At 43.2% G+C, this 20,212-nt stretch overlaps 1 protein-coding gene across 1 annotated transcript in view; it reads left to right on the top strand.

The window, feature by feature from the left end:
• Window positions 1–19,929, top strand: part of LOC115133348 (adenylate cyclase type 4-like) — a 33,489-nt gene extending 13,560 nt beyond the window's left edge. The window contains 13 exon segments of the mRNA XM_029666485.2: window positions 85–148; window positions 4,462–4,559; window positions 4,881–4,965; window positions 5,062–5,199; window positions 5,315–5,395; window positions 5,585–5,760; window positions 12,113–12,197; window positions 12,396–12,554; window positions 13,095–13,241; window positions 17,911–18,018; window positions 18,395–18,509; window positions 18,795–18,919; window positions 19,036–19,929. Of these exon segments, the coding sequence (XP_029522345.2) occupies window positions 85–148; window positions 4,462–4,559; window positions 4,881–4,965; window positions 5,062–5,199; window positions 5,315–5,395; window positions 5,585–5,760; window positions 12,113–12,197; window positions 12,396–12,554; window positions 13,095–13,241; window positions 17,911–18,018; window positions 18,395–18,509; window positions 18,795–18,919; window positions 19,036–19,152 (1,498 nt within the window). The 3' untranslated portion in view covers window positions 19,153–19,929.
• The last annotated feature ends 283 nt before the right edge of the window (window positions 19,930–20,212 follow it).

The raw sequence follows: 20,212 nt of genomic DNA on the forward strand, positions 1-20,212 counted from the left end.
TTTCCATATCTGTAAGATCTTTGTTGTTTTCAGTTATTTTCTCCACTATATGTCTCCTCTCTTCTCTTATTCTATCTATCACAGGCGGAGAGAAAAGAAGCTGAACTGCTTCACGCTGTTATTCAATGACCTAAAGCTGGAGAAACAGGTGGGAGTTTTAATGCTGCTGTTTTTCATTTGTTGTGTAATAGTTGTGTTTTGTGACATGTCTGTGTGTTAGATTTGTCTTTTGAAGTGTGGTGTTAATGTCCGTGTCGTATGTCGTGATCGGTCTGGTATTACAGTACAATCCTAAAAAATAAGGCTGCTTTGTGGTTCTATATAGAACCCACAAATTATTTGTTTATCCAATCGTTTGGTTATTGTATGAGGATCAATTTAGACAAAATGCTGACTGTACAATTTAGCTATCTGACAAAAATATTGCCAGAACTGTTTTATCAAGCTAGTGAGCAGCGAGCTAACAACGAACTAAGCTAGCAAGTACAGTTCATAATGAAATCATCTCAGTTGAAACTGGTTAAGGAGAGGTCAAGGTTCACTTTTTTTTTTTTTTTATGTACGGACTGCGAAATCACTAGCCCTGATGCCAATACAGGTCCCGTTTGGCTAATATCTCATCTGTCAGGATCATGGCTGCATTTCAAACACTTAACAGACACACCCTCTCCCCCTCAGCCCTCAAATTAAGTGGACACTTCTGATAACGTTTCATGACGTGTGACGAGTATACACTTACAGGGCAAGGGGCGAGGGAGGGAGGAAGGAATTATTATTTTTAATGGACCGAAATTCGTCATCCCACGATGATTGTGTTTTCAACCACCGGTAGCTTGTGGGTGCTTTATATGCGCGGCTGTCACGATCATCGTAGTGATGTGAATACATCTTTTTAATGAAAAACGAAAAAAACACGAAGTACACTAAACAAACAAAATAACAAGACGACCGTGACCGCTATCAAAACTGAGTGCAAACATGCAACATCACATAGACAATAACCCACGAACCAATATACAAAACAGGCTACCTAAATATGGTTCCCAATCAGAGACAACGACAAACACCTGCCACTGATTGAGAACCATATCAGGCCAAAACACATAGAAACAGACTAACTAGACATGCAACATAGAATGCCCACTCATATCACACCCTGACCAAACAAAACATAGAAACAAAACACGCAAATCAAATCAAATATATTTATATAGCCCTTCGTACATCAGCTGATATCTCAAAGTGCTGTACAGAAACCCAGCCTAAAACCCCAAACAGCAAGCAATGCAGGTGTAGAAGCACGGTGGCTAGGAAAAACTCCCTAGAAAGGCCAAAACCTAAGAAGAAACCTAGAGAGGAACCAGGCTATGTGGGGTGGCCAGTCCTCTTCTGGCTGTGCCGGGTGGAGATTATAACAGAACATGGCCAAGATGTTCAAATGTTCATAAATGACCAGCATGGTCCAATAATAATAAGGCAGAACAGTTGAAACTGGAGCAGCAGCACGGCCAGGTGGACTGGGGACAGCAAGGAGTCATCATGTCAGGTAGTCCTGAGGCATGGTCCTAGGGCTCAGGTCCTCCGAGAGAGAGAAAGAAAGAGAGGATTAGAGAGAGCACACTTAAATTCACACAAGACACCGAATAGGACAGGAGAAGTACTCCAGATATAACAAACTGACCCTAGCCCCCCGACACATAAACTACTGCAGCATAAATACTGGAGGCTGAGACAGGAGAGGTCAGGAGACACTGTGGCCCCATCCGAGGACACTCCGGACAGGGCCAAACAGGAAGGATATAACCCCACCCACTTTGCCAAAGCACAGCCCCCACACCACTAGAGGGATATCTTCAACCACCAACTTACCATCCTGAGACAAGGCCGAGTATAGCCCACAAAGATCTCCGCCACGGCACAACCCAAGGGGGAGGCACCAACCCAGACAGGAAGATCACATCAGTGACTCAACCCACTCAAGTGACGCACCCCTCCCTGGGACGGTATGAAAGAGCCCCAGTAAGCCAGTGACTCAGCCCCTGTAATAGGGTTAGAGGCAGAGAATCCCAGTGGAAAGAGGGGAACCGGCCAGGCAGAGACAGCAAGGGCGGTTCGTTGCTCAAGAGCCTTTCCGTTCACCTTCCCACTCCTGGGCCAGACTACACTCAATCTTATGACCCACTGAAGAGATGAGTCTTCAGTAAAGACTTAAAGGTTGAGACCGAGTTTGCGTCTCTTACATGGGTAGGCAGACCATTCCATAAAAATTGAGCTCTATAGGAGAAAGCCCTGCCTCCAGCTGTTTGCTTAGAAATTCTAGGGACAATTAGGAGGCCTGCGTCTTGTGACCGTAGCGCACGTGTAGGTATGTACGGCAGGACCAAATCAGAGAGATAGGTAGGAGCAAGACCATGTAATGCTTTGTAGGTTAGCAGTAAAACATTGAAATCAGCCCTTGACAGGAAGCCAGTGTAGGGAGGCTAGCACTGGAGTAATATGATCAATTTTTTGGGTTCTAGTCAGGATTCTAGCAGCCGTATTTAGCACTAACTGAAGTTTATTTAGTGCTTTATCCGGGTAGCCGGAAAGTAGAGCATTGCAGTAGTCTAACCTAGAAGTGACAAAAGCATGGATACATTTTTCTGCATCATTTTTGGACAGAAAGTTTCTGATTTTTGCAATGTTACGTAGATGGAAAAATTGTCCTTGAAATGGTCTTGATATGTTCTTCAAAAGAGAGATCAGGGTCCAGAGTAACGCCGAGGTCCTTCACAGTTTTATTTGAGACGACTGTACAACCATTAAGATTCATTGTCAGATTCAGAGGATCTCTTTGTTTCTTGGGACCTAGAACAAGCATCTCTGTTTTGTCCGAGTTTAAAAGTAGAAAGTTTGCAGCCATCCACTTCCTTATGTCTGAAACACATGCTTCTAGCGAGGGCAATTTTGGGGCTTCACCATGTTTCATTGAAATGTACAGCTGTGTGTCATCTGCATAGCAGTGAAAGTTAACATTATGTTTTCGAATGACATCCCCAAGAGGTCAAATATATAGTGAAAACAAAAGTGGTCCTAAAACGGAACCTTGAGGAACACCGAAATTTACAGTTGATTTGTCAGAGGACAAACCATTCACAGAGACATACTGATATCTTTCCGACAGATAAGATCTAAACCAGGTCAGAGCAAATAATGGTCAGAGTGTGACAGCGGCAGTCAATTATGATTGCATGTCTACTTTTATTAACTATATCATTATTAATATATGCCTACTGTATGAAATCTAGCAAATTAATTAGCTACCTAACGTTAGCCTGCTTAGCTGGAACTTTTGAAGAAGGAAAATGTTTGATTTCTACAATTTCCAAAAGCTAACCAAACAAAAACATCATTACTTTTACGAAACATGTTTATGCATTAGTAGCACAATTTGTAACTTATTTACAATAGTTTTTACTTACACTTGTATGTTGACTCCATATTGATGTTGAGGTTTTAAGTTTTGGCAGACTTTTCTTAGCGGATTTACAATCATCGCGAATTGAAATATGGGGCGTTTCAGGCCCCGAAGGGAACATAAATGGACACTCAAACTCCATTAAAAACGAGGGCTGAGGGGCTTATGTTGCAAACTTCCCTTGCTTGGCTAATCATTTGGACCGACGACAAATATGGCCACTGGGATTCCCCCAAGGGCATAAGGCGAGGATAAGTGGACGAGGGTGTGTCTTTTATGAATTTGAAACGAAGCCCATGGCAATTCCCTCAGCCCGATGTTCCCTCAGCCCCATGTTCCCTCAGGTCTAACTTCTAAACCAGGGGTCGTCAAACCAAATGAGAGGGAGAGCCATTTTCCAACTTCATGTCCTCAGCAGTGATTCAATATTTCAGTAGGTCCTAGGCCATATGAGTTGACACATTTGATCCAATCATTATATAAATGTGTTGAGTAGATGCTGAGATCCATTTTTGTCTTCTTCTGGAAATGCAATGCGGGCCGCTGTAATATTGACATAGTGATTGAACACGTTCAGTAGGTCCCATATCCTTACATGAAATAATCAGCATTTTCTACATTATAACAATAAGCATTTGAGCCAATTTTGATTGGAATTGGTTCATTGGATCCTGAGGGAACATAGGGCTGAGGGAACATAGGGCTGAGGGAACATAGGGCTGAGGGAACATAGGGCTGAGGGAATATAGGGCGGACCCCCTTCTGTCAAACTTGATTGCAGTTTCGGCAGCACTGACAGCTATATTAATGACATGACATTTCCAAACCTATTATGACTGACTGTTGTGTTAGTTCGGTGTATCTGATGTAATGGCGGTGTACCTGTTGTTGTGCCTAATTTATTAGTGGGAATTATATCTGAGTTGTGTTTGGTATTATAGGGTTGTGTGTTGTCTGTGTAATGATATAGGCTAATGGTGTTGTCTGTTGTGTGTGTGTTGCAGTTTCGTCTCTCAGAGGTCAAAGGTCTACACCAGTCAGTAGGCTGCATGGCTCTCATCTTCGTGTCTCTGTTTACTGTCCAAATGCTCGTCTCCGAGAAGTGAGTATCCCATGTGCGTGAGGTACAAAAACCTTTCAACGCACATTATGCACACACAAAAACCCAAACACATACTGCTGTTTTGATGCAAATGCCAACGTCACAATGCAAACTCATGCAAATGTCGCAGAGAACGGAAGAAAAAAAGGAATTTGCGTTTTGCACTAACTGTGAGCATCAACCACAAACAACATCCAGATAAAAGGAGGGGGGGGGGGGGCGAGGTGTCGAGGGCCTGAGGACCGAATGGAGAGAAATTGAGAATTCATTTCATTGCTCTCGCTCTTTCTCTCATTCTCTCTCTCTCCCTCTCTCTCTCAGAAACGTTCACATGGCTGTGTCGTATGGTGTCACCTTCCCTGTTCTAGTGTTGCTTCTCTCTGTGGTCTGCACGGGACACCTCAAGGTAAACACTAAACCTAACCCCAACGACGGCTCAACCCTAGCTGCATGTTTCTCTTGAACATTTCTAACCAGGTATTGTCTGTGTGGGTGTTTTTAGAGATGGCGCTCTAAAATCCCTCTCAGTCTACAGTGGGTGACGTCGCTGTCGCAAGGAGTGGCCACAAGGCCTGCGGCACGTTTACTGCTGGTCTGCCTTTGTCTACTCATCACCTTGCTTATGGCCATACTGAACTTTGTGAGTCAGCACACACACACACACACACACACACACATACGCACAAATATATAAATCCACGTACATTGGCACACTCTGACAGATACACACACCCATTGTGTTTTTCACCCCCCAGTTCTTTCTACCTGGAGACAACTGTGCCTCCAACTCGTACAACACATCACAACTACAGAACCTCAACCTGTACACCGTCCCTGTAAGTACCAATCAACCAATCAATCAAACTGCATTTGCATGTAGTGTAATGGATACACTTGTCACACAGTGCATACAACTACACTTGGGCCTATTATCGGTAATTGGTCATATCAATATATTTTTCTCTTTCTCTTCTCTCCCTCTCTCCCATCTGTGTCTGTCTGTCCATACCCCCCCCCCCCCACAGTATTACCTGTACTGCTGCCTGCTGGCCATGCTAGGTGTGGTGGTGTTTGTGAGGACGTGCCTGTCCGTCAAGGTGTTGCTCCTCACACTGGCTGTAGTAGTCTACCTGTCTCTCTTCCTCTACGTCTACGCACCTCGCTCAGACTGTTACATGGCCCTGCTCTACAACGATACAAAGTGAGACTAACACACACACACACGTTGTTCTACAACAGTCCTTCTCAAATAGTGGGGTGCGCCCCCCTGGGGGGGCTCGGAGCGATGCCAGGGGGGGCGCGTGTGACCCCGGGGAACATGCTTTTTTTTGCCGCAGGGAGTAGGTTTTTTTTGCACCGAACAAGAGCACACAGCACAGAGCAGGAGATATGAAGTGCAGATAACAAACCCTTAACAGGGATGAAAAGAAAGGCGGAGAGAGATGGAGATAATGAGACAAACGTAAGTCTCCCGAAAGCTAAGACAAGGAAATATGACGGAGCGTATGTAGCGCTTGTCTTCACTGTGACTACGGTGGGAGACGAGGAGATATGACGGAGCGTATGTAGCGCTTGTCTTCACTGTGACTACGGTGGGAGACGAGGAAATATGACGGAGCGTATGTAGGGCTTGTCTTCACTGTGACTACGGTGGGAGACGAGGAGATATGACGGAGCGTATGTAGCGCTTGTCTTCACTGTGACTACGGTGGGAGACGAGGAGATATGATGAAGCGTATGTAGCGCTTGTCGTCACTGTGACTACGGTGGGAGACGAGGAAAGACCGGTATGTTTACTGTGTCTAAAAATGTTGGCAGAGGACAGTATGAAGCCAAATAAATTAAGGCGTCACTTAAAGACATTACACCCCAATCACGCTGATTAGCCGCTTGAGTTTGTTCAGCGAAAACGTGCCGAATATTGCCAACAATCGTCCCGCTTTGTGAATGCTACTTCAGTAAACCAGCGAGCACTGTTAGCATCCTATAAGGTGGCGTACCAAATTGCCCAGTGCAACAACCCCACTCCATAGCAGAGGAGCTGATACTGCCTGCAGCATTAGACTTGGTCTCTGTCCTGCTGGATGACGCAAGTGCTGCAAAAATAACAACTATCCCTCTGTCCAATGGCACTATCGCCAGACGTATAAATGACATTGCTAACGATCTTAAAGAACAGCTGGTACATAAACTCAAAGACAAACACTTTGCCTTACAGTTCGATGAAGCAACTGACAGCAACAAAGACTGTTTGTTTATCTCTTTATGTACGTTTTGACATGACAAACTCCCTGTGTGTGGATCTACTTTTTTGTAAATATGTCAGAGACAGAGCCACAGCTGAAGAGCTATTCAAAATGCTGGACTGCTTCCTGACTGAGAATGGGCTAAAGTGGGAGAACTGCATTGGTGTTTGCAGTGATGATGCACAGACCATGGCATGTGAATGGGATGAGAAAAGGACTTCGGGACTCATCAAGAAGGTCTCACCTAATGCTGAGTGGACACACTGTGTTATACACAGAGAAGCACTGGCATCAAGGCACCTTTCCTCTGAATTAAGTGAGGTTATGACTGACATTGTAGGTGTAGTCAATTTTATAAAGACCAGACCACTAAAAACAAGAGTCTTCTCTGCTATCTGTGAGGAGATGGGAGCTGAACATCAAGCTGTGCTGTTTCACAGTGAAGCAAGGTGGCTGTCACGAGGAAATGTCTTGTCCCGAGTTTTTGAGCTCAGAGAGCAGATAAGAATGTTTTCGGAGCAGGAGCACAAGTATGACCTCGCAGAAAAATGTAGCGATGAGAACTTCCTGGCAAAACTGGCCTACCTGAGTGACATATTTGGAAAGCTAAATGAACTAAATCTACAGCTTCAAGGGAAAGATAAACTCCTCCCTCAGGTCACAGACAAGATCAGCTCTTTCACTCGAAAACTTGTAATGTGGGGCAGGTGACTTGATGAAGGAAATACTGATTAATTTGAGAACCTGCATGAATTTGTTGACACTACTGACTATGATGCCACTTCAGTGATTCCATATATTAAGGAGCATATTTCATCACTGATGGGATTCTTTAAAAAGTACTTCCCTGAAAACAGTTCCCAATATGACTGGGTGAGAGATCCTTCCAATGCACCAGCTTCAACTGGTTTCAGCTCTGCAGAGGAGGACCAGTTCCCAATATGACTGGGTGAGAGATCCTTCCAATGCACCAGCTTCAACTGGTTTCAGCTCTGCAGAGGAGGACCAGTTCATTGATATGACGTCTAACTCCACATTGAGACTGAGGTTCACATTACAGACACTGAGTGAATTCTGGCTGAGTGTAGAGAGGCAGTATCCACTCTTAGGGCAGAGGGCCATGGGCATTCTTCTTCCTTTTGCAACATCTTATCTTTGTGAGACTGGCTTCTCTGCTGTTGCTGCACTGAAGATCAAGTACAGGTCCCAGCTAAACATTGAGCAGGAGCTGAGAGTTGCAGTATCATGCTTCAAACCCGCTTTGAAAAGCTGTGCTCTGCAAAACGTGCTCATTGTAGCCATTAATCCTGAATTCCTCATTTTGATTTTAAAAAATCAGCACAAATTGTTTTATTCATTTTTGTTTTATAGGTCAAAGTGTTTCATATATTGTGCTCCTGAGTTAATGTTGCTGATCAATTTGAATTTATTATTATTTATTGATTATATTTTATTTTATTTTTCAGTTTCAAATGGTCCAAAAAAAATTACAGTTGAAATAAGATTTTTTATTTTATTTTTACATTTCAGGCAAATTGATGCACTTTCAGTCTTTTCTGTTACAGACTAAAAACAATGTTAATAAAGTTATTATTTGTTGTAAGTAGATCTATATTTCTTTCTTTTTTCTTTTTTTTTCTTTAATGTTAATAAGGATACAATGTTATGCAGAGGTGTATTTATAACAATTTTATAGACAAATGATACTATTCACGGCGGAGAGTTGGGGGGGCGCGAAATGTTTACTTCTTCCTCGGGGGGTGGGGGGGGGGGGCGTAACAGAAAATAATTGAGAAGCACTGCTCTACAACGACACCAAGTTAGACTGGATAATAGATAGTAACATGTACAGTTAAAGTCGGAAGTTTACATACACGTAGGTTGGAGTCATTAACACTAGTTTTTGAACCACTCCACACATTTCTTGTTAACAAACTATAGTTTTGGCAAGTCGGTTAGGACATCTACATTGTGCAAGTCATTTTTCCAATAATTGTTTAGAGACAGATTATTTCACTTATAATCCACTGTATCACAATTCCAGTGGTTCAGAAGTTTACATGCACGAAATTGACTGTGCCCTTAAACAGCTTGGAAAATTCCAGAAAATGATGTCATGGCTTTAGAAGCTTCTGATATGCTAATTGACATCATTTGAGTCAATTGGAGGTGTACCCATGAATGTATTTCAAGGTCTACCTTCAAACAGTGCCTCTTTGCTTGACATCATGGGAAAATAAAAATAAATCAGCCAAGACCTCAGAAAATAAATTGTTGACCTCAATTTCCAAACGCCTGGAGGTACCACGTTCATCTGTACAAACAATAGTACGCAAGTCTAAACACCATGGGACCACACAGCCGTCATACCGCTCAGGAAGTCTCCTAGAGATGAACGTACTTCGGTGCGAAAAGTCCAAATCAATCTCAGAACAACAACAAAGTACCTTTGCTGGAGGAAACAGGTACAAAAGTATCTATATCCACAGTAAAACAAGTCCTATATCGACATAACTTGAAAGGCCGCTCAGCAAGGAAGAAGCCACTGCTCCAAAACCGCCATAAATAATCCAGACTACGGTTTGCAACTGCACATGGGGACAAAGATTGTACTTTTTGGAGAAATGTCCTCTGGTCTGATGAAACAGAAATAGAACTGTTTGGCCATAATGACCATCGTTATGTTTGGAGTAGAAAGGGGGAGCCTTGCAAGCCGAAGAACACCATTCCAACCGTGAAGCACGGGGTGGCAGCATCATGTTGTGGGGGTGCTTTGCTGCAGGAGGGACTGGTGCACTTCACAAAATAGATGGCATCATGAGGGTGGAAAATTATGTGGATATATTGAAGCAACATCTCAAGACATCAGTGAAGAAGTTAAAGCTTGGTCGCAAATGGGTCTTCCAAATGGACAATGACCCCAAGCATACTTCCAAAGTTGTGGCAAAATGGCTTAAGTACAACAAAGTCAAGGTATTGGAGTGGCCATCACAAAGCCCTGACCTCAATCCCGTAAACCATTTATGGGCAGAACTGAAAAACTGTGTGGGAGCAAGGAGGCCTAGAAACCTGACTCAGTTACACCAGCTCTGTCAGGGGGAATGGGCCAAAATTCACCCAACTTATAGTGGGAAGCTTGTGGAAGGCTACCCGAACATTTGACCCAGGTTAAACAATTTAAAGGCAGTGCCAAATAGTAATTGAGTGTATGTAAACTTCTGACCCACTGGGAATGTGATGAAATAAATAAAAGCTGAAATAAATCATTTTCTCTACTATTACTCTAACATTTCACATTCTTAAAATAACGTGGTGATCCTAACTGACCTAAGACGGAATTTTTACAAAATGTCAGGAATTGTTGAAAAACTGAGTTTAAATGTATTTGGCTAAGGTGTATGTAAACTTCCGACTTCAACTGTACACCTGCACTTACACACACACTTTTAGTAACTGCCCGATACACTTTGGTGTTATGGAACCTAACACAGAGAGCGAGAGTTGTACCCCTTCTGAAAAAACCTACACTCGATCCCTCCGATGTCAACAACTACAGACCAGTATCCCTTCTTTCTTTTCTCTCCAAAACTCTTGAACGTGCCGTCCTTGGCCAGCTCTCCCGCTATCTCTCTCAGAATGACCTTCTTGATCCGAATCAGTCAGGTTTCAAGACTAGTCATTCAACTGAGACTGCTCTTCTCTGTATCACGGAGGCCCTCCGCACTGCTAAAGCTAACTCTCTCTCCTCTGCTCTCATCCTTCTAGACCTATCGGCTGCCTTCGATACTGTGAACCATCAGATCCTCCTCTCCACCCTCTCCGAGTTGGGCATCTCCGGCGCGGCCCACGCTTGGATTGCGTCCTACCTGACAGGTCGCTCCTACCAGGTGGCGTGGCGAGAATCTGTCTCCTCACCACGCGCTCTCACCACTGGCGTCCCCCAGGGCTCTGTTCTAGGCCCTCTCCTATTCTCGCTATACACCAAGTCACTTGGCTCTGTCATAACCTCACATGGTCTCTCCTATCATTGCTATGCAGACGACACACAATTAATCTTCTCCTTTCCCCCTTCTGATGACCAGGTGGCGAATCGCATCTCTGCATGTCTGGCAGACATATCAGTGTGGATGACGGATCACCACCTCAAGCTGAACCTCGGCAAGACGGAGCTGCTCTTCCTCCCGGGAAGGACTGCCCGTTCCATGATCTCGCCATCACGGTTGACAACTCCATTGTGTCCTCCTCCCAGAGCGCTAAGAACCTTGGCGTGATCCTGGACAACACCCTGTCGTTCTCAACTAACATCAAGGCGGTGGCCCGTTCTTGTAGGTTCATGCTCTACAACATCCGCAGAGTACGACCCTGCCTCACACAGGAAGTAGCGCAGGTCCTAATCCAGGCACTTGTCATCTCCCGTCTGGATTACTGCAACTCGCTGTTGGCTGGGCTCCCTGCCTGTGCCATTAAACCCCTACAACTCATCCAGAACGCCGCAGCCCGTCTGGTGTTCAACCTTCCCAAGTTCTCTCACGTCACCCCGCTCCTCCGCTCTCTCCACTGGCTTCCAGTTGAAGCTCGCATCCGCTACAAGACCATGGTGCTTGCCTACGGAGCTGTGAGGGGAACGGCACCTCAGTACCTCCAGGCTCTGATCAGGCCCTACACCCAAACAAGGGCACTGCGTTCATCCACCTCTGGCCTGCTCGCCTCCCTACCACTGAGGAAGTACAGTTCCCGCGCAGCCCAGTCAAAACTGTTCGCTGCTCTGGCCCCCAATGGTGGAACAAACTCCCTCACGACGCCAGGACAGCGGAGTCAATCACCACCTTCCGGAGACACCTGAAACCCCACCTCTTTCAGGAATACCTAGGATAGGATAAAGTAATCCTTCTCACCCCCCTTAAAAGATTTAGATGCACTATTGTAAAGTGGCTGTTCCACTGGATGTCTTAAGGTGAATGCACCAATTTGTAAGTCGCTCTGGATAAGAGCGTCTGCTAAATGACTTAAATGTAAATGTATCTCAATACATTAGTCAATGAAGCCTGAGGCGGTGTTATCTCCTTGGGCCTTTATATGGGCTGCTTGAATAAATAAAGGGAAAATGCTACTGTCGTCTGGGATTCACATTCTGGACTCTAAGCTAAGAAACTCTAATAACCTGGGCTGAGTCAGACCAGTATATGCGTGTTTGTTTGAGTACGTTTTAAGAAAGACTGTGGCATGACAGAGAGAACAAAGGAGAGAGGGATGATTACAAAGTGTCTCAAAGTGTGTGTGTGTGTGTGTGTGTGTGTGTTCCCACAGGCCTGGAGTCCTAAAGGAGCCCAAGATCATGGCTGGAGTTTGGCTGTTCATCTTCTATTTTACATGCCTGATACTGGCACGACAGGTAAGGGGTCTGTGTGTGTGTTCATAAGTGCGTGCTTGCTTTCAGCATGTGTACGTGCTTGTGGCGTCCATGCCTTTCTGCTTGTATATGTCTTTGTGTATATTTACTCTATGCGTGTGTGTTTAAATTGTGTGTGTGTGTGTGTGTGTGTGTGTGTGTGTGTGTGTGTGTGTGTTTAACGATGTGTGTGTTCGTCAGGACGAGTTGGGCTGTCGCGTGGAGTTCCTACTGCAGCAGTGTTTCAGAACTGAGAGGGTTGAGATGGAGACCATGGAGAATGTTAACAAACTACTACTGAAGAATGTCCTGCCTCTTCATGTAGCATCTAAATTCATGGGCAAGACCATACGCAACCAGGTAAGTCAACGTGTGTGTGTCAGTGTCAGACCTGGGTTCAAGTACTATTTGCGATCATTTTCAATACTTTCGCTGTGTTTGATTAAGCTTGCTTGTTGCAATGGAACCAATAGGAAAAAAAACACTTACCTGGGACTCCAGGCAGGGTAAAGCAAGTATTTGAACAAAATAAAATAGTATTTGAACCTAGGTCTGGAGAGTACAGTGGGTAGTGGTCAGTGAGGCAAATGGGCTCCACCACCAGCAACAATGCTGTAACTGTGTTAGGGCCACATCATGCTAAAAAAAAACATGTAAATGACCATGTAAATACCAAGGCCTTGGGTAGGACGAAGCGAGGCGTCATTATTGTGTGTGTGTGTGTACATGCATATAATATGTTTGTGTATGTATATAACGTGTATGTGTTGGGATATGACGTGTGTGCTTGTGAAATGTGTGTGGGTTGTGATATGACGTTATAACGTGTTTTGTGTGTGTGTATATAACATGTTTGTGTCAGTGTTGTGATATAATGTGTGTCTTGTGGGTGTGTTGCAGGACCTGTACAGCCAATCATGTGACTGTGTGTGTGTGATGTTCGCCTCGGTACCCCAGTTTAAGGAGTTCTACAGCGAGAGCAGTGTGAACCGAGATGGACTGGAGTGTTTACGTTTCCTCAATGAGATCATCTCAGACTTTGATGAGGTACAAAAATGCCACGTTATTTCCTATATCAGTGGTTCCAACACTTTTTATAGTCCCGTACCCCTTCAAACATTCAACTCCAGCTGCGTACCCCCCTCTAGCACCAGGGTCAGCGCACTCTCAAATGTTGTTTTTTGACATTATTGTAAGCCTGCCACACACACACTATACGATACATTTATTACACATAAGAATGAGTGCGAGTTTTTGTCACAGCACGGCTCGTCGGAAGTGACATAGAGCTCTTATAGGACCAGGGCATAAATAATAATATCATAATAATCAATAATTTTGCTCTTTATTTAGCCATATTACATATAAAACCTTATTTGTTCAGCAAAAATTGTGAATAGCTTACCTCAGGTTAATGAGAAGGGTGTGCTTGAAAGGATGCACATAACTCTGAAATGTTGGTTTGTATTGGAGAGAGTCTCAGTCTTAAATCATTTTCCACACGCAGTCTGTGCCTGTATTTAGTTTTCATGCTAGTGAGGGCCGAGAATCCACTCTCACATAGGTACGTGGTTGCAAAGGACATCGGTGTCTTAACAGCACGATTTTCCAAGGCAGGATACTCTGAGCGCAGCCTTATCCAGAAATCTGGCAATGGCTTCTGATTCAATTCAATTTTCACAGAACCGCTTGTTGCAATTTCGATGAGGCTCTCTTGTTCAGATATCCATAAGTGGACTGGAGGCAAAGCATGAAAGGGATTACAAATCCAGTTGTTTGTGTCATCCGTTTCGGGAAGGTACTTGCGTAATTGCACACCAGCTCACTCAGGTGCTTCGCTATATCACATTTGACATTGTCCGTAAGCTTGAGTTAATTTGCACACAAAAAAATCATAGATTGATGGAAAGACCTGTGTGTTGTCCTTGTTAATGCAGACAGAGAAGAGCTCCAACTTCTTAATCATAGCCTCAATTTTGTCCCGCACATTGACTATACAGTGGTTGCTCCTTTAACAGTTGTGTCATACTGCAGAACACCTTGCGGGCTGCTGCAGCATTCTGTGGCATGTTATTTAATTGTCAGCCATTTTTTCTGTTAATGCAAGTTACTGCTAGTTTGACCACCAGAGGGCATCTTTGAGAAGCATTTTATAGTCTTCTATATTTGCATTACCAGAGATTTTAAAACCTTTTTTGTAATAACATAGTATATGACATTGATTTTAAGAAATTTGGCTTAATTAATTTGATTAATATTATGGTGTTTCTATTCCGAGAAAAACTAAAAACAAAACCCTCAGGATTTCCATTAAGATGAAATGGAAAATATGGTGCTGTACAACGTGACGGTCGGGGGTACAGTACTGGGCTATTTAGCTAAAGAATCCCTGTGTCGTGCGGGCAGGGCACGTGGGTAAATTTCCCGATGGGGAAGGAGGAGTAGGCTGTCCTTGTAAATAAGAATTTGTTCTTAACTGACATGCCTAGTTAAATAAAGGTTACACTAAGAGCATAACATTTCTGCACCCTAATTTTCTCATTCTAGTCTAACCAATACCCAAACGGAGATGAAGTGAAAATAAAAATCTCATTGATTTATCAAGATCAGTCCCCATGCTTGTCTCAGAGCAGCGTGAAACGATGCTGAAATAGTTATAGGCTTTTGCTTCAAATCCTATTGCTTCTATATGCTCTTTAAATAAATAAGATCTACATCACTTTTAGCAGTACATTACTCAACACTAGTGAGACTCATTTTGCCTATGGTAGGCCTACAGTATATCTAAAAATATTTGTTTCAATGACGTGACATCAGTAATTACATTTAGAGGATTGGAGGATTCTAAATTAATATCTAAGAGGCATTTTCTGTTAGGATCTGTGAGAATATCTGAGAATATCTAAGTGGCTTTTATATCATTCTAAATTAATTAATAATAATAAAAATTGCTTTATTTAAAAGTAACAATATTTTGGAGATTTCATTTTCAATTAACCTAGAGTGAACGAGAAAAAGGCCATTCTTGAACATGGGGTGAGACATTCTCACTCATTTGTAAATAAAGCCAGTTTGTTATTTAGAATGATTTATTTCTGGAGAAACATACAGTGGGGCAAAAAAGTATTTAGTCAGCCACCAATTGTGCAAGTTCTCCCACTTAAAAAGATGAGAGAGGCCTGTAATTTTCATCATAGGTACACTTCAACTATGACAGACAAAATGAGAAAAAAAATCCAGAAAATCACATTGTAGGATTTTAAATTTATTTGCAAATTATGTTGGAAAATAAGTATTTGGTCAATAACAAAAGTTTATCTCAATACAAAATCAGCAGGGGATCAAATACTTTTGTTTTAGTTGGAACATGCAGACTTTTTTTCTTTAAATGATTGTTTTATGTAGGATGCTACATTTTTGACCAGTTGCAATTGTAAGCAGGCCTAATAAAACAAATCCTACTTCTATTAGGCTGTTAAGCCTCATTGTCACGATCGCCGTCTTCGTGGAAATGACCGGACCAAGGTGCAGTGTGGTGAGCGTGCATTTTACTTTAATATAAATGTCGCCAACAAAACAAGAAACAACAAAAATGAACGTGAAGCTTACTAGGACTATACAGGCCACTAACAAAGACAACTACCCACAAAATACAAAAGGAAAAAAGGCTGCCTAAGTATGATTCCCAATCAGAGACAACGATAGACAGCTGTCCCCTATAGAGAATCATACCCGGCCAAAACATAGAAACACAGAACATAGAGTTTCCCACCCGAGTCACACCCTGACCAACCAAATATAGAGAATAAAAAGATCTCTACGGCTGCGGAGACATACTGGAGGCCTGGTACGTGGAACTGGAACAGATCTCACCGGACTCGGGAGATGCACTGGAAGCCTGATGCGTGGTGGATACACTGGGCCTTGGAGGCGCACTGGAGGTCTTAAGCGTAGACAGCTGTCCCTGATTTAATACTGGCTAGCAACAATACTGTCAATACTTTGCCCCTTGATAACGAGCGCACTTCTGTATGTTGTAAAAACGTTACATGGTAACTGCCCATATCATTGCATAATTCAGAAAATACACGACAATTCAGGGGCCTTGCTTTAACAAAGTTAAACATTTTCACTGTAGTGTACAAAAAGTATTTCATGCTGTCAGGCATCACCTTGGCAGCCTCTCGGTAGATGCTGCAGTGTACCCAAGTGGCGTCGCGAGCAACAGCTTGCACGCGCGTTACCACTCCACAATGTTTCCCTGTCATGGCTTTTGCGCCATCAGTACAGATACCAACACATCTTGACCACCAAAGTCCATTTGATGTCACAAAGTTATCCAGTACTTAAAAAAGATCATCTCCTGTTGTCTTGGTTTCCAGTGGTTTGCATAAGAGAATGTCTTCCTTAATTGACCCCCCATAAACGTAACGGACATATACTAGGAGCTGTTCCAGGCCCGCCATGTCTGTTGACTCATCCAGCTGTAACGCCGACAATTCACTGGCTTGTGAAGTTACGAAGCAGTAATTGTTTCAAAACATCTCCTGCCATGTCACTGATGCGTTGTGAAACAGTGTTGTTTGATGAAGGCATTGTCTGTATAGTTTTTTGGGCCTTTTCCCCCAGCATTGTCCCAGCCATATCCGCGGCAGCGGGAAGAATGAAGTCCTCCACAATAGTATGGGGCTTGCCTGTCCTAGCCACTCGGGAGCTCACCATATAAGACGCATCTAGCCCCTTCTTATTAATGGTATCTGTTGCTTTTATATATGCCTTACTACTCGAAAGTCGTCTTAATTCTCGCTCGAAAAACTCCTGTGGCTTATTTTTCTAATTGGCAAATTGGCTTCTAAACGTCTACGCAAGAGTGAAGGTTTCATCAAGTTGGGAGATAGTACTTTGGCACATATAACACACTGTAGCTGAGAAAAGGCACCACTCCCAGTATAAGTGAACCCCAAATCAATGTAGATATCGTCATATTTGGGCCTCTTTCTATGGTCCAATGTCCCTGTCTGTTGTTCGGTGCTTTCCCGGGTAAAGGGGCAGTAGCTCTTCGGCTGCATCAGATTCACAATTGTCAGTGTCCATGCTAGCTGGGCTAGCAACACATGCAGAATTACTGATGCTAGCATTGGATGTGCTCGTGGAAGCAGAACAACTTGTGTTGTCGACAGGTGCAGGTGTAGTACTGCTGGTATGTAATCTCTATGCACGCAGGCCTTACTTTTTTTAATCATACATACAGACCGTTAGTGGAATTCCCGCGAGAGAGTAACGATTAATGTGATTGGATATTTGACTAGGATGCCTGTATTTGACATTGTGTTGTTACTTCGCTGAACACTAGATGGTTTCATTTTATTTTTGGCAGGGAAACGAGGCTACTCAGGGCGAGAAAAAAACATCACCCAAATGTATAGCCTTGTTGGAAAATCGAAATGGACTGTGTGAAAATGTGAATAACATTTTTATTTGATGTACCGCCAACGGCATTGTGCGTACCCCTGGGGGTAGCCGCCCTATATAATGCACTACTTTTGAACTGGGGGTCATTTCAGAGCTTGGTCTGGAACTACTCAGAACGGAAGAAGGGACAGGAGTAAAAAAAAAAAAAATGGTAATCTAACAATGAACTGACCATTAGTCTTGTCACCAAACCTTACCCTTTTTCTCTTTCTATGCCCCCCTCTCTATTCTCTCTCTCTAACAGCTTCTCTCAAAGCCAAAGTTCTGTTCTGTGGAGAAGATCAAGACTATTGGCAGCACCTACATGGCAGCTGCTGGTCTGACCAATCCTGCTATAGGGGACGAGCGAAAGGTTGGTCGTAGCCTATTGTGTACAGCTCTGTTCTGCCTCACCGGGTCCTGTTCAAACACAACCTTACTTACTCCCTTCTCTAAGGTAGTCAGGGACCTACCTGTACATGATTGGATAAGCAAAAGAAAGGTTACTTATTATCCTATTGCATTGCCCCAATCAAACATGGTCACATCAATGAAGTGAAAGCTCTTAACTCTTGGAAGTCAGGAAGGAGGAAATCCATGTCTGAAGTATTTATTCGAACACGGTCTCTAGTCTGTCTGCCTGTATGGATTCTAACTGATTCAGTGTGTTCTCAGAGCCTGGTTAAACCAAGACTGAATTCTGAGCTCACAATTGATTCTGACTGAGTGTTCTCTGTCTCCACCAACAGGACTGTGATGTGTCCTACAGCCATGTGCGCAGCATGGTAGAGTTTGCCATCGCTCTGAAGAACAACTTGGAGTCCATCAACCAACACTCCTTCAACAGCTTTAAGCTACGCATCGGTGAGTCTGTCTGTATGGCCAGATGGACAAGAAAGATATGGACTCATCTTTCCTCAATTACGTGCATCCTCTCTCCTTGCCTGCTTCTCAAAATGTATTTGGAGAAGAAGGTCAGACAGGAGGGACCTTGGACTTTCTCTTTCAATATGGTTGAGAAAGGATGCACGGAATCAACGGACAACAAAAAGAGATTGAGACTTTTACAACTAAACTCCCTTAATTTGATAACCATCTCCCCCCTCCCAACTAACTTTTTCATCACTTCATCTCTTTTGCCTTATATAGGGATAAACCATGGTCCAGTGATTGCGGGGGTGATCGGAGCCCACAAACCACAGTATGATATCTGGGGGAACTCTGTGAACGTGGCCAGTAGGATGGACAGCACCGGAGTACTAGACAAGATCCAGGTGAGAGAGAGATGGAGAGGGGAGGGAGGGACAGCGAGAGTGAAGGGTTGGAGAGAGGGGAGAAACATTTTGAATGAGAGAGAGCGCTTGTTAAATGGTTCTGTCTCCCTCTACAGGTGACAGAGGAAACAGCGCAGGTGGTGAAGACCTTTGGCTTCAGTGTGACCAAGAGAGGAGTCATCACCGTCAAGGGCAAGGGAGAACTTACGACCTACTTCATCAACACCGACTGACCAATCATCTTCTCTGTTCTGACCTCTCCAACCAATCATCATCACTCATCCAGCCACACATCAAACTCTGACCTTCAGTCGTCCTTATTTATTCTCATGCAGTAATGCTGTGAACGGGGACACTGCATTTGGAGGAAGGAGGTGCTGTCTTTTGGATGAATAAGTTAAACCAATTACAGATGTCAAAAAATAAATAGTTGGTTGGTAGGCAATTTGTGATCATTTATTATTTGTGTTTTGAATGAATCTGTCATGACTCGTGAACTACTGTATCTATCTGTGTGTGATCTTTGATTGACAGACAACAAAGCAAAGCCATTGAGGAATATGCTCTTACTAATGACAGTGACACAGAGTGGGTTCAAGGCGAGCAATGACAGGGAATGTTCCTTATTAGGAAATTATAAGGCCATATGGAAACACAAGATTGTGTACTTTTCAATGGTTTCCTGAAAGGGATGTTATATATACTAAGAATTCATATGGGCTGTTATGTTATTTCAATGGACGAGGAAGTAGTTGACAGTAGGCCATCACTGCCAAAGGTACTGCTGCATTCACACTTTTGAATCCATCTGCATTCACACTTTAATACCATGAAAATGCAATATAACTTACTGTATTTAACTTTTGATCGTGTAATTTCAGATCAATGTTTTTTATTTTGTTTTTAAAAGAGATTGATATATTTTGTCTATTCTGAACGACTTTATAAGCACGCCTGGGCATACAGTATATGAATGTACATAGAAATAAACTAAGATGTGGAAGGTTGTGCTTCTGTGTCTGCTACCAAATACCAAATTGCATTGATGTTTTTGTAAGCTCATGAAAATGTGTGTATTTCCTTTTACTCATAACGTTTCAGGAACCTGTGAAGCACTGGACGTGTGGAAATATGTCATATTTAAACAATTGTTTCGACGTATGTTAGTTTGGTGAAGCAAGATGACGTGAATTCAATATTAAACTATATTTTTGAATTTTGAATTGATTTCCCCAAAAAATGCTAAAATGGACTTTTCAGAGCATCTCCAGACCTCAACGAACTGATCATCAC

Source organism: Oncorhynchus nerka, linkage group LG8, assembly GCF_034236695.1.
Source record: "Oncorhynchus nerka isolate Pitt River linkage group LG8, Oner_Uvic_2.0, whole genome shotgun sequence".
Lineage (NCBI taxonomy): Eukaryota > Metazoa > Chordata > Actinopteri > Salmoniformes > Salmonidae > Oncorhynchus > Oncorhynchus nerka.